Raw genomic sequence first — 13,267 nt, 5'->3', positions numbered from 1 at the left:
GCATGCAGGAGCCCCGCCCCTCTCCGTGGCTCCACCCCCTGCTCCTCCTCTTCCCCCTCAAGGCCCTGCCCCCTGGCCAGGCCAGAAGCCAGACCCAGGCTGTGGTAAGAGCCACCCAGGGAGCCCAGGCTGCTGCAGGGAGCCCAGAGCCTCCACCTGCCCTGAGTGGGGGGCTGGGGTGCTTGAGAGCATCTTGTGTCCCTGCCTCCCGGCATGTGCCGCTCAGGGCAGGTGCAGGGTCTGGGGCTCCCCACAGCGGCCCGGGCTCCCTGGGTGGCTCTTACTATGGCCCAGCTCCAGCTTTCAGCCTGCCCCCTGGGGGGGGATCTCAGGGGGTGAGGAGGAGGAGCTGGGGGGGGGGCCCTTGTGGCAATGGCGGCCTAAGGCCTACCTCAGCCCCACACCACTGAGAAGAGGCTGGCACCCCCCCGAGCCTGTCCCGGGACCGGGGCTTGAACTGTGCATTTCGGCACTGTCCTGCCTGATTTGGGACAGGTGGTCACCCTACCTGTGGGTGCCTTTCATCCTCACACCCATAGGTGCTGACTTCTGCTTGCGCCGGTGGGTGCTCGACCCCCCCTCAGCTCGGCAAACGCTGGGAGGTAGGCGGAGGAGCGGGGACGCGACGCGCTCAGGGGAGGAGGCGGAGGTGAGCTGGGGGGGCAGGGAGGAGAGCTTGGCTGCCAGCGGGTGCAGAGGATCCACTAATTTTTCCCCATGGGCATCGGCACCAACTTTTCATGGCCCCGGTGGGGGCTCGCGCCCCCCTGCCCCGGCCCCACCCCCATTCCAACCCCTTCCCCAAATCCCCACTCTGGCGCAGCTCTCCCCTGAGCATGACGTGTTCCCGCTCCTCCCCCTCCCTCCCACAGCGTGTTACGCCGCGAGCCAGGCAAGCTCTGGGAGCTAGGGGGAGAAGCGAGAAAGGCGCGCTCAAGGGAGGAGGCGGAGATGAGCTGGGGCGAGGGGGGCGGGGAGCTGCCAGTGGGTGCAGAGCACCCACCAATTTTTCCCCATGGGTGCTCCAGGGCTGGAGCACCCACGGAGTCGGCGCCTATGCTCACACCAGGGGCCCTAGGGTGCCCCCCACATATTCACTCACTTTTTCTCTGGCCAAGGGCTGCTGGCTCCACAGAGCCCGGCTGGGACCCACCAGAGCTTGGCTCCCTGCTCTCCCCCATAGGCCCTTCCAGGGTCTCTGTGTCTTATCAAGCCACCCCCCCCTCCCCACATGGAAATCAGCAGGGGCCCATTGGAGTCAGGCCTGCTCCACCTACCTCCCCGCCTAGCTACCAGGACAGGGATCCGGCATCTCGTCCCCTCGTCCCGGCAGGGTTAGTGCCTACGCGTTAGATCTACACAGGACAGCGTGTGATGCTGATGCCCCCTCCCCCCCATTCTGCTCTAAGGTTTGTGGTGGTGCCAGGCGGCCTTGGCGGAGCAGTGCCCTCCCTGCCAGGCGACGTGGAGAGAGAATCCGCCTGGCCGGCCCAGCTCAGTAATACGTCTCCTTCTCCACCCAGCCTGGGAAAGGAAGGGAGAGAAGCTTGTCAGTGCCAGCAAATGGGGGAGCAGGCAGAGACGGAGCCCCCGGCTCCAGGGCGTGCACTTGGCTGGGGGATGGCAGTGCCAGGGCAGGGTGAGAGGTACAGTGGGTCAGACATGGGCCTGGGCTGGCGGGGACATGATGTCCATTCCCTGCGTGGCACAGCCTCCCTCTAGAGCCGAGCGTCTCTGCCAGCGGGCAGCTCAAGCGCCCCAATGCAAACCCAGGGCACCAAGGCCTGTTGCCTTCTCCTCCCAGGCACCAGGTTGAACCCTGGCCCAGGGCAGCAGGGATGGAGGGAGCTGGGGAGCTATCTGTCAGAGTGTGAGCGGGGGAGTGGGTGGGAGCGAGTGGCACTGTGCGGGGCGGGGGGGCATGACAAAGCGTGGACGGGAGGGAGGGGGGGCCCATGGCACTGAGGGGGCAGGAGCTCACCGCCAGGATAACGCCGAAGGATCAGCTTCCGCACTTCATCGTACACGAAGATCAGCAGGCTGTAGGGGAAGGCGCAGAACCACCAGGTGACCCTGTGGGGGGCAGGGGGAGCGTTAGGGGCTGTGCCACGAGGTGATGCTGGGGGGGAGCAGTAGGGACCGCATCAATGGGGGGACCTTGCCAGGGGAAGTGCTAGGGACTGTGCCACTGGGGGGGGGACCTGAGGAGGGAGAGCGCTAGGGGACTGCGCAGCCGGGGGGGACCCTGCGGGGAGGAGCCCTAGGAACTGCGCCGCCAGGGGGGACCCTGCTGGGGGGAGCCCTAGGGACTGCGTCGCCAGGGGGGACCCTGCTGGAGGGAGCCCTAGGAACTGCGCCGCCAGGGGGGACCCTGCTGGAGGGAGCCCTAGGGACTGCATCGCCGGGGGGGACCCTGCTGGGGGGAGCCCTAGGGACTGCGTCGCCGGGGGGGACCCTGCTGGGGGGAGCCCTAGGGACTGCGTCGCCGGGGGGGACCCTGCTGGGGGGAGCCCTAGGGACTGCGCCGCCAGGGGGGACCCTGCGGGGGGGAGCCCTAGGGACTGCATCGCCGGGGGGGACCCTGCCGGGGGGAGCTCTAGGGACTCTGCTGCTGGGGGGACTCTGAAGCACGGGGGGGCGGGGGAGCATTAGGGACCGCGCTGCTGGGGAGACCCTGTGGGGGTGGAGGCTGGATTGCGCCACTCAGTGACTGTGCTGGGGAAAGGGAGCCTGGCCGAGGCACGGGCCCATCGCCCCACGACGGGGGGCAGCAGCTTCCTGCTGTCTGTGCCCTTCAGGGCCCTGCCCCATGGCCGCGTGTCACTCACTTGAGCGGGTACATCCGCAGCGCCACTCCCATGCCGGGGCAGTAGGACAGGAAGGCAGCCAAGGCCGTCTCTTCAAGGAGACCAAAAATCAGAATTTTGTTCCTGGAGTGGAGAAGAACACAACACAGGAAATGGGGGTCAGCAACCCGCTCCAAGCCCTGGCCCCAGCCTGCGGCAGCCCACAGACAAGTGCGAGGAGTCCCAGGGACAGAGGGCTTTGGGTGGGGGATTATGGGCGGGGGGCTTCGGTGTGTGCTGAGGGGGCTGGGCAAAGCCAGCTGGGATCAGGAATTTGCTCACCCAGGAGGCGCGAGCAGAACCGCTGGCTTATGGCTCATCTGAGCGATGGACCGGCCAGCAGCACAGTGCCCCCTAGTGCCACGTGGGGGCAGGCACTGCTTGCAAGCAGGGAGCCCCCTACTGAGCCCCACTCTCCACTTCCTGCAGCGCAGCTCCCCCTGGGGCACTGGGCCTCCCCTGTCATCACATGGGGACAGAAGTCCTGCAGGTCCTGTGTGAGCGGAAGGGTGCAGGACTGAGGGGGGTGGGTGGGCTGGGACTCACTTCATGCCCTGCTGGAAGACGGAGTTCCTCCGGGTCTTGCAGATGATGAGGTCGGCCCACTGCACCACCACGATGCTGGCAAAGAAGGCCGTGTGGCAGGTGAACTCCACCACCTTGCGCTGCTCATAGGTCTGTGGGGACAGGGATGGGACACTGGGCACGAGGGAGGGCAGCTGGCTCCCTCGGGCACCAAGACGCCTCTCCCCACACCACACAGGCGGCCCCTCAGTGGTACCCTGTCCTCCAGCTGCGAGGGGGGCTGATGGGAGCTCTGCAAATGCTACAGGGGGAGAAATGGGGCCCTGCCTGCCCCCGGCTCCCTGGGGCTGCACTCACCCACTCCTGCCCGTAGCTGTCCTCCAGGTCATTTTTGGAGCGGTCGTCCCAATCCAGGCGGATGCCCAGCAGGGTGGACGGCAGGAACCCGTTCTCCGCCAAGATCACAAAGTAGGTGAAAAACCCGCCCAGGGCCTGGATCATACCTGCGGGGGGGATGGCAGAGTAGGTGGGAAGGGTGGCAGAGAGAGAGAAGGAGAGACCTGTAAATGCTCCTTCCTTCCTGGTTGTCCAGTACCAGCCCGAACTGCGAAGGAGTCAGTCTCTCCACGGACCCGCCCAGCACCCCAGCTGCTCGGCACGGCCTGTTGGCGCTGCATGCGGCTCACTCCCAACTGGGGCGTGGCTCAGCTGACAGGCCAGAGCCCTGCGCAGGCTGGGTGGGCTGTAAGGGCAAGGCCCTCGCCCCCAGGAGCCTCCGGTGCTGCAGACGGTTACTCCAGCAGGGCTGAGTGGGGCCTCACCTGGGCTGCTGCACCAGAGCTGTGTGTCTCACCTGGATGGTGCCACCTCCAGCAGCACAGCGCCCCCTGCTGCCAAGCTGGGATACTGGTCAGTGCCAACCTCCACTGCTTCCCACAGCACAGCGCCCCCTGCTGCCAAGCTGGGGTACTGGTCGGTGCCAACCTCCACTGCTTCCCACAGCACAGCGCCCTCTGGTACCACGCTGGGGTACTGGTCGGTGCCAACCTCCACTGCTTCCCACAGCACAGCGCCCTCTGGTACCACGCTGGGGTACTGGTCGGTGCCAACCCCCACTGCTCCCCGCAGCACAGCACCCCCTGCTGCCACACTGGGGTACTTGTCAGTGCTAACCCCCACTGCTCCCCGCAGCACAGTGCCCCCTGCTGCCACACTGGGGTACTTGTCAGTGCTAACCCCCACTGCTCCCTGCAGCACAGTGCCCCCTGCTGCCACACTGGGGTACCGGGTTCAGTCCTAAGTCATGGGAGAGCACCCTCTATTGAACCACCAGCATATCTTCCTGCAGCCCCTGGGCTGGGGGTCTCAGCTCCGGGGTGCAGCCAGTGCCCACAGCCCCACTCACCGATCTGCCCATAGGCCATGCTGATGAGTCGCTCATTCACCAGCTTGTCCGTCTTGGGGTTCCGCGGCTGCCTCTTCATGATGTCGCTTTCTGCGGCTTCATAGGCCAGGGAGATAGCGGGGACCTGGCGGGGCAGGAGGGGCCGGGAGTGAATGGGGCTGGGGTCCAGGGACTCCTCCTCAACAGAGCTAGGAAGCCCCTTCCTCCCGTGGCATCTTGAGGGAGGGACTCAGGGCTCAGATCCAGGCCTAAGCTCCTTGTTGGACTCCAGGCTCCCACGCTCTGGGGATGGAGAACCCTCCGTGGCCCATCGGGTCGGGATTGTCTGGTGGTACAGCGAGGGCATCTCCAGCCCGGTTTGAACTGCTCAATAATGATGCGTCCAGGGAGGAAACGAGTCCATGGCCCCATAGACTGTGTGGCTTGGAAAGGCCGCCCGAGAGTCAGCTTCAGTTCTCCTGGGCTCACTGCAATCCCCTTGTCTCCTGGCACCCGCCCCACCTCCACTCTCCCTGCTCGGAGTCTGCAGGGTCTCCATCCCTCCAAGCCCCACTGACCTGCCTGTCCTTCCCTCCCTCCCCTCTTCCATCTATCCACTGACCTGCCTGTCCATCCCTCCATCCACTGACCTGCCTGTCCAACCCTCCCTCCCCACTTCCATCTATCCACTGACCGACCTGTCCTTCCCTCCCTCCATCCACTGACCTGCCTGTCCATCCTTCCCTCCCTCCGCCCACTGTCTGCCTTGCCCATCCACCCATGCATCCATCTAGCCTATGGGTTATTCAGCTTGGATTGCCCCCATTGAGACAGGCTGAGACATGGCGGGAGGGGTATGATTTTGCCCAGCAGAGCCAGGCCAGTGCAAGGCACCTACATGGCCACGTGGCACCAGCATGCTGCAGCCCACTCAGTGGGGCTGTGCTGAGGGCTGGGGGACTTCCATGCCATAACACTGAGCACAAACCGTAGTGCAGCCAGTCTGGGATTGGTGCTACCAACTCAAACCACCCTCTTCCTGCCACGGTGGCCCAGGGCTGGGGCCTGGGACGCAGGGAGTGGGGCTGCCCAGAGCCCAGGGAGGGCAGAGCCCACTGCGCCATGCAAACGAAGCCAGGCTTGAATCCTCACTGCTTCCATCCCTGTGCCAGGAGGAGAAGGAGCTATTGGCCTCACTGCCTGCAGGGCCCAATCCCCAGACCCGGCCCCTCGGGTCCCCCAGCGGACCTGGCAGCTTGCTGCACCCAGTTCGCCCTGGCACCCATGAGGGACTCAGTGCCCCCGAGCCACGGGCAGGAGAAGGGGCATCTTCTGGGCTCAGCTGTGGCCAAGGCTAAGGGCAGAGGCACGGAAACTCCTGTTAGTGCCACCCCCTGCCCTGGGGCATTGCTCTCCTCCCCCACCCCGCTCTCATTCACCCCTCCCCCATTTATGATATCACTCCACACCTTCCCCCATCCCATCACACCCCTGCTCCCTTCCCCCACCAGACAGCGCCCGTCCCTCACCATATCAGTGCCCAGGTCGATGCAGAGGATGGTGACGGTGCCCAGGGGCAGCGGGATATTGATGATGATGAAGAGCAGGAAGGGGGTGATCTCGGGGATGTTACTGGTCAGCGTGTAGGCAATGGATTTCTTGAGGTTATCGAAGATCAGGCGGCCTGGCAAGAGCAAGCACAGGGAGAGCTAGAGTCGTGGGGCAGAGGGGGGCTGGGCAGAGGACAAAGATGGTAATGTGGGTGGGTGGGTGAGTGGAGGGATCAGAAGGGGCGAGGAATGCCGTGTTGCTGCCTCTGGCAAGGCCTGGCACAATCAGGGAAGTGGCAACATCAGCTTCCTCCACTTTCAGCATACTGGGTGCCAGCCTGGCCCAGAGACAGTGACACCGGGCCAGGCTCCAAGCCCAGCAGCACCAGCCTACTCCGGCGTGGGCCGGCACACAGCTTGCTCCAGCCAGCTCTGGGAGCTTTGGGCACCCATCAGGGCTCTGTTGTTGGAGGACTGCTCCAGCGCTCCTCACAGCAAGGCAGCAGGGTGCTGATCCGGGGCGGGGGCTGGGCTGGACGAGCCAGTGCCAGGCCCACGTCCTCGGGTGCCCTGGATCCTGGTGCTTGCCTGGTTCTTGGTTGATGTCCAGGTCACAAATTGGCTGGGTTTGAGGGAACAGGGAGAGGGATGCAGGGAGGGAGGGCACTGCCTGCCTCCCTGCCCCCACACCAGCCTGGGCACCCACCTTCCTCCACCCCCGTCACGATGGAGGCGAAGTTGTCGTCCAGCAGGATCATGTCGGCCGCCTGCTTGGAGACGTCGGAGCCGGCGATGCCCATGGCGATGCCAATGTCAGCCTTCTTCAGGGCGGGGGAGTCGTTCACGCCATCCCCTGTCACGGCCACGATGGCCCCCTAAGGAGGGAGAGGCAGGATCAGCACCGGGAGGGGGCAGTACCAGCCCTCAAGCTGGGAGCTGGGCAGGGTGGGAGACCCCCAAGGAAAGGGCACTGTGTGTGTGTGTGTGGGGGGTTACTAAGCAGGGGGCACTGGTTCCACTGCACAACAGTGCTGTAGGGGGTGCTGTGGGGCTGGAGGGGACGTACACGCCCAATCCTGGCCAGGTCCCTCCTGCCCAGATAGCACTGATGTTTGGGCCAAACATGGCACAAGTCACTGCATTCGCCCCGGGACTGTCACCCAATCCCCACCACACATCGCAGGGCTCGGGGCTGGGCAGGAGGGGCTCCTGCCTCCCGCCCCCCCCCCCAAGATGGGGCTGGTGAGTGAGTCCTTGAGCTACAAGGGGCTGCATGGGTTGGGGGTGAAAGAAAGGCTGGAGGGAACAGGACCCCTGAATTCTACTCCTAGCTCCAGGAGGGGATTGGCAGGTATTGGTCACAGCGAGGAGGCCTAGGTGTCAGGACTCCTGGGTTCTATTTCTTACTCCGGATGGGCAGGGGGGTCTAGAGGTTACAGCAGTGGGGGGCTGAGAGCCAGGGCGCCTGGGTTCTAGTCCCGATTTGGATGGGGAGTGGAGTTTAGTGGTTTGAGCAGGGCAGTTGGGAGTCAGGACTCCTGGGTTCTGTTCCCAGCTCTGGGAGTGGAGTGGGGTCTAGTGCCTAGAGCAATTACTCCCCTTTTATGTCCTGGGGGTTCTGCGCTAGGGGAGGGGGTAGCCCTTGTGGGCATGGCTCTGAGCTTGCCGGTTAGGAGCTGGACCGCACGGCGATCATCTGGAGGAGAGCAGAGCTGCCCAGATGGCACCGAGCCTTCATGCCAGCTGGGCACAGCTCAACCCATGGACACACGAGTGCTGTGGTATCCATGGCAATTCCCCTGGGGGTCACTAACCCATAGTGCCCAGCTCTATTAGAAGCAGGGCAGGGTGGCAAGTTTCGGAAGGGCAAGGACCTTTCCCCACCTGGCTGCGCTGGCCAGCCAGCCATTCAGAGTGACCGAGGCTGAGAGCCGTCCCCGGGGGCGTGCAGCCTGGGGGGCACTGGCCTAGGCCTCCCCAGTGGGGCAGGTGTGTGGGTCAGGCTGGCCAGCAGGGGGCAGGCTGAGTGCTCAGGGATCGGGCACAGGCTCTCACCTGTCTCTGGCAGCCCTCCACGATGATGAGCTTCTGCTGGGGAGAGGTGCGGGCAAAGACAATCTCCGTGTGGTTCTTGAGGATCTCGTCCAGCTGCTCCCCAGTCATGTCCTTGAGGTCAGAGCCGTGCACCACACAGGCCTTGGCTTCCCTGTAGGGAGAGACAGCGTCAGGGCTGGCCAGTTCCCCACAGCCTGGACGGGGGACCCTGGGAGCCAGGGCCAGCCTACCTAGGGTTGACTTGGCCAACGGGGATGTTGAGCCGGGCTGCAATGTCCTCCACCGTCTCGTTGCCCTCGGAGATGATGCCCACACCCTTGGCGATGGCCTTGGCGGTGATGGGGTGGTCACCGGTCACCATGATCACCTGGGGGTGGAGCCACGCAGCAGTTAAGACATGGACACTGATGTGCAGGGCCCAGTGCCATGGCAATGGAGTTGGGAGCCAGGATTCCTGGGTTCAGTTCCCAGCTCTGGGAGGAGTAGGGACTAGTGGTAAGAGCAGGGCAGCTGGGAGCCAGGACTCCTGGGTTCTATTCCCAGCTCTAGGAGTGGAGCAAGGTCGAGTTTTTAGACTGGGGATGATAGCTGGAAACAGGACTCCTAAACACAGCGGGGAGTGCGGTCTAGTGGTTTAAGTAGTGGTCTGGGAGCCAATACTGGGAGGAGTGTTTAGAGCAGGATGGCTGGGAGTCAGGACTCCTAGATGCAGCGGGGAGTGTGGTCTAGTGGTTAAAGTAGGAGCCAGTGGGTTCTGCTTCTGACAATGCAGTGTCTGGGCCAAGGCATCATGCCTGCTGGGTTTCGCACAGGGTCCCTGGCTTTGTATCCAGCATGGCAGCAAGCCAAGCTGGCTGTCCGCATGGCCCCACCTGCGTGGGCTGCTCTGCCCTCAGCCTGGAGTATGGGCTCGCCTGACCTGGCAATGAGATCTCTGCCGAAGGGTCTTACCTTAATCCCTGCGCTCCGGCACTTGCCCACAGCGTCAGGCACAGCCGCCCGGGGCGGGTCGATCATGGACATGAGCCCCACGAAGCACAGGCCGGTGGTGGGGAAGTTGATCTCGTCTGCGTCAAATTTGAACCCCCGGGGAAACTTGTCTTGGGGTAGGTGGAGGTGGCAGAAGCCTGGGAGAGCCGAGAGCGCCAGCGTGAGCCACAGCCAGACACCCCCGCCAACCCTGTGCACAATCATCCCTGCCCTGTTGTTACTCCCAATCCCCCCTGCACACACACACGCACGCATGCATGGTGTTCACTCTTTCACAATCTCCCCCCGTGTACCCCCCCCAGCCCTCTCCCCCCCACAGTGCCCGGGTGCCCTCACCCAGCACTCGCTCCCCCAGCCCGCCCAGCTCGAGGTAGGCATTCTGGAAGGCGTCTCTCATCTCCTCGTCCAGGGGCAGTTCCTGGCCCTGCGCCAGGATGGTGGAGCAGCGGTCCAGGATGCGCTCCGGCGCGCCCTTCATCACCAGCAAGTAGCCCTCGGGGTTGTCCTCACGCTCGTGGATGGAGAGCTGGAACACAAGGGGGAGCCGGCTAGGGGGAGCCACGCTGGGAGGACGGGGCTTGCCTCCCTCCAGCGCTGCACCCCGCAAGGGGCCGAGTCCCCTGCCACTCCCCGCATGGCCACCCAGGACCTTTTCTTCTGTCTCTCTAGGTCCTCCCATCCTTTTGCCTCCAACTCACCTGCTCTCCTCTGCATCCCATCCCAGTGTCACTCCTCCCCCGGCCTCTGCCCCCGGCTGCTCTCCCTGCACACACAGCCTGAGCAGGCCTGGGGCTCCCTTCCTCCCTCCAGCTCCTCCTGGCCCTGTGTCTGGGGGCTCAGCAGGCTGTGGCTGGGAGCTGGTCTCTGGCCAGAGTGCAGCCTCTTTTCTATGCCCAACTATTATCCATGGGGATTGAATCTGCTGAACGAATGTTGGCAACAGCCAAGCTCAGCCGGCTCAGCTGGGGACTGGGGATGCTGAGGGACTGGGGGGCTGGGAGCCGAGTGGCCAGCGCCCCACTGCACAGCTGGGGGCTGAGGATGCTGTGGGACCGGGAGCCGAGTGGCCAGCACCCCACTGCACAGCTGGGGGCTGAAGATGCTGTGGGGCCGGGAGCCGAGTGGCCAGCACCCCACTGCGCAGCTGGGGGCTGAGGATGCTGTGGGGCCGGGAGCCGAGTGGCCAGCACCCCACTGTGCAGCTGGGGGCTGAGGATGCTGTGGGGCTGGGAGCCGAGTGGCCAGCACCCCACTGTGCAGCTGGGGGCTGAAGATGCTGTGGGGCCGGGAGCCGAGTGGCCAGCACCCCACTGCGCAGCTGGGGGCTGAGGATGCTGTGGGGCTGGGAGCCGAGTGGCCAGCACCCCACTGTGCAGCTGGGGGCTGAGGATGCTGTGGGGCTGGGAGCCGAGTGGCCAGCGCCCCACTGTGCAGCTGGGGGCTGAGGATGCTGTGGGGCTGGGAGCTGAGTGGCCAGCACCCCATTGCACAGCTGGGGGCTGAGGATGCTATGGGGCTGGGAGCCAAGTGGCCAGCACCCCCACTGCATGGCTCCTCCAAGGGACACAACTTTCCCGTAGGTCCATTGCATTCCCACACTTATCCCCAATGCCATCTCCAAGCCACAGCTCAATTCTCTCCCAGTCGCACACTGACCCCCCCGCCAACCCCACAGATTGTTCCTGATCTGTGCCCACATCAACGCAGCTTGTGCCCCTCTGAGCCCCGGACCCGTGCCCCAGCCCACCTGGTACTTGTTGGTGGAGTTGAAGGGAATCTCTGCCACTTTGGGGTTCTTGTCCCGCATCTTCTTGACAGAGCCGCAGGAGAGCTGGATGCACTTGAGCAGGGCCGACTCGGAGGCGTCGCCCGCTGTGTCCCGCTGCCAAGGGGAGAGGGGCCATCAGTGCAAGGCAAGGGCAGACTGGTGGGGTGAAGGGATGAGAGGTGCGTCTGGGGTCATGGCCAATGGGAGGGCAGTCATGACCATGGCCAATGGATGGGGTTGGGTAGTGGAGCCCTGGCCAACAGGAGGGAAGGTGTGGCTGGGGTCACAGCAAATAGGAGGAGAGGCAGGGTGAGGCCATGACCAATGGAAGAGGAGGCAAGGCAGAGGCCAATGGATGTGGAAGTGGGGGAAGGCTATGGCCAATGGGTGAGGAGGCAAGGTGGGGCCACAGTCAATGTGGGGTGGGGGAGGCGTGGCTGGGGTAGTGGGTCCCTGGCCAATGGGAGGGGAGGTGTGCGTGCTCTGGTCTGGCACAACAGGTGGATGGGCTATGGGGCTAACAGGGCATTGCTCTGATCTGGCACAGCTGGTGGATGGGCCATGGGGTTCGGTGGGTATTAGTCTGATCTGGCGTGGCTGGCGAACGGGCTTTGGGGCTTGCTGGGCATTGCTCTGAGGCTGACAATTCTGCGGAGGCAGGGAACAACCCAGCCACGTGCTATGGGTCAGACTGAACAGCCCCTGGCTCTGGGATCCGGCCCTAGGAAAGCACACTCCCATGGGCTGCTCTCTCCCCAGGCTGGCCCTGTGTGCTCTGAGGCCAGCTCCCAGGCCAGGGGTCCGGGCGGGACAGAGCTCTGGCAGCGTGGCAGAGGCTGGGGGCTGTCCAGGCCCCCTGGGCATTCTGAGCCCATCTGGCTGTGGCCAGACGGCTGTGGCTTTGGGATGCCAAGATCCCATCTCAGTGCAGCTCCTCACGGCCCCCTCCTTGTGCTCACGTGGTGCCCCAGGCAGGGATCAGAGCAGCGTGAAGGACATGGGGGGACAGGGGGAGACCTTCAGAGCCCATATCCCCTGGGAATTCTGGTGTGCTCAGCGCTGGGACCCATCTCACTTGTGGGAGCCGTGCAGGGAGCCCGGGAGTGAGGGGTGGGGTCCGGGAATCCAGCTTGCCTTGGAGATGGAGACGTTCTCTTGGCCTGGCTTGAAGACGGCTCGATTGCACAGGCCAGCGATGCGGGCCAGGGCCGCCCAGGTGGGCGAGCGCTTATCGAAGGTCGCACCTGGAAGGAGACACACCAGTCAGCCACATGACCCCACCCTGACTCCCGACCATAGGACTGGAGCCGCGAGCTGAGCCCCACCGCCTGGTTGCAGCATTGTCATGTACAGTGCCCCCTGCTGGCCAAGGCTGGAGTAGTCAGGAACTCCCCCCACAGCCAGTGCTCCTGCCCCACCGACTACACCATCCCCTGCCAGGAGAGGCCGGGATGGAGTAGCCAGGATCTTTCCTACAGTCTCTAATCCAGCAGAGCCTGCTCCTGGGAGGTGCCCAGGTCTCCAAACCAGAGCTGCCCGAAGTCAGGTCCCATGGGATCGACCCCAGACAGAGGCAAAAAAGGGAAAGAAGAGCCAGAAATTCGGGAGAAGAACATGGAACACAGGTGCTGTGTGCGAGGGCTTGTCACATCCACCCGGCAGGCACTGCCCAGGGCACACTCTGGGGCTCAGCACAGCTGACCCTGCAGTGCCACAGGTTCCCCCCTGTACCCCCACCTCAGCCCTGCTCTGAAGCAGCACCAGGGGTTAGACAGATGCAGGTCGTGGGAGGCAAGGATGGCTGGAGCAGGGGGATGCGCAAGATGATGAGTTAGGGGTGCTGGTAGCCAGAGTGGAGGTGGTGGCAGGGGGCACAGATGGGGGGGCAGGAGGCACAGGGGACATGGGTGTAGGGTACAGACAGCCATGACATGTGGGTGGTGATGACAGGGGGCGAGGGCACAGGTGAGGGGACAGTGGTGGGGGGTGAAAGCATGGGTGGAGATGGGGGGTGCAGGCAGTGTTGGTAGTGGGGGGCATGGGAAGAGATGAAGGGGGTAAGGTCACACAATGGGGGCTTTGTGTGAGAGGATAGGTGGAGTTGGCATGGGGCATGGGTAGGGATGGGGGGTCAGCACACGCAGTGGGG

The 13,267-nt window shown here is 64.3% G+C and overlaps 1 protein-coding gene across 3 annotated transcripts in view; it reads right to left on the bottom strand.

The window, feature by feature from the left end:
- Positions 1 to 293: 293 nt before the first annotated feature.
- The window catches only part of LOC140902443 (sodium/potassium-transporting ATPase subunit alpha-2), a 34,543-nt gene continuing 21,569 nt past the window's right edge, over positions 294 to 13,267 (bottom strand). For all 3 annotated transcript variants that reach the window (XM_073322520.1, XM_073322519.1, XM_073322521.1), the window contains 14 exons: positions 12,253 to 12,362; positions 11,098 to 11,232; positions 9,687 to 9,876; positions 9,312 to 9,487; positions 8,591 to 8,727; positions 8,361 to 8,511; positions 7,012 to 7,180; positions 6,285 to 6,439; positions 4,777 to 4,900; positions 3,729 to 3,874; positions 3,393 to 3,523; positions 2,829 to 2,930; positions 1,982 to 2,073; positions 294 to 1,524 (listed from right to left, as the gene is read on the bottom strand). In XM_073322520.1, coding sequence (XP_073178621.1) covers positions 1,496 to 1,524; positions 1,982 to 2,073; positions 2,829 to 2,930; positions 3,393 to 3,523; positions 3,729 to 3,874; positions 4,777 to 4,900; positions 6,285 to 6,439; positions 7,012 to 7,180; positions 8,361 to 8,511; positions 8,591 to 8,727; positions 9,312 to 9,487; positions 9,687 to 9,876; positions 11,098 to 11,232; positions 12,253 to 12,362 — 1,847 coding nt within the window. In that variant the 3' untranslated portion in view covers positions 294 to 1,495. The remainder of the gene's footprint in view (positions 1,525 to 1,981; positions 2,074 to 2,828; positions 2,931 to 3,392; positions 3,524 to 3,728; positions 3,875 to 4,776; positions 4,901 to 6,284; positions 6,440 to 7,011; positions 7,181 to 8,360; positions 8,512 to 8,590; positions 8,728 to 9,311; positions 9,488 to 9,686; positions 9,877 to 11,097; positions 11,233 to 12,252; positions 12,363 to 13,267) is intronic.

This window comes from Lepidochelys kempii, chromosome 24, assembly GCF_965140265.1.
Source record: "Lepidochelys kempii isolate rLepKem1 chromosome 24, rLepKem1.hap2, whole genome shotgun sequence".
NCBI classification, from domain to species: Eukaryota; Metazoa; Chordata; order Testudines; family Cheloniidae; genus Lepidochelys; species Lepidochelys kempii.
Note: the sequence above shows the minus strand (reverse complement) of the source record. Positions and strands in the feature narration are given on the sequence as shown.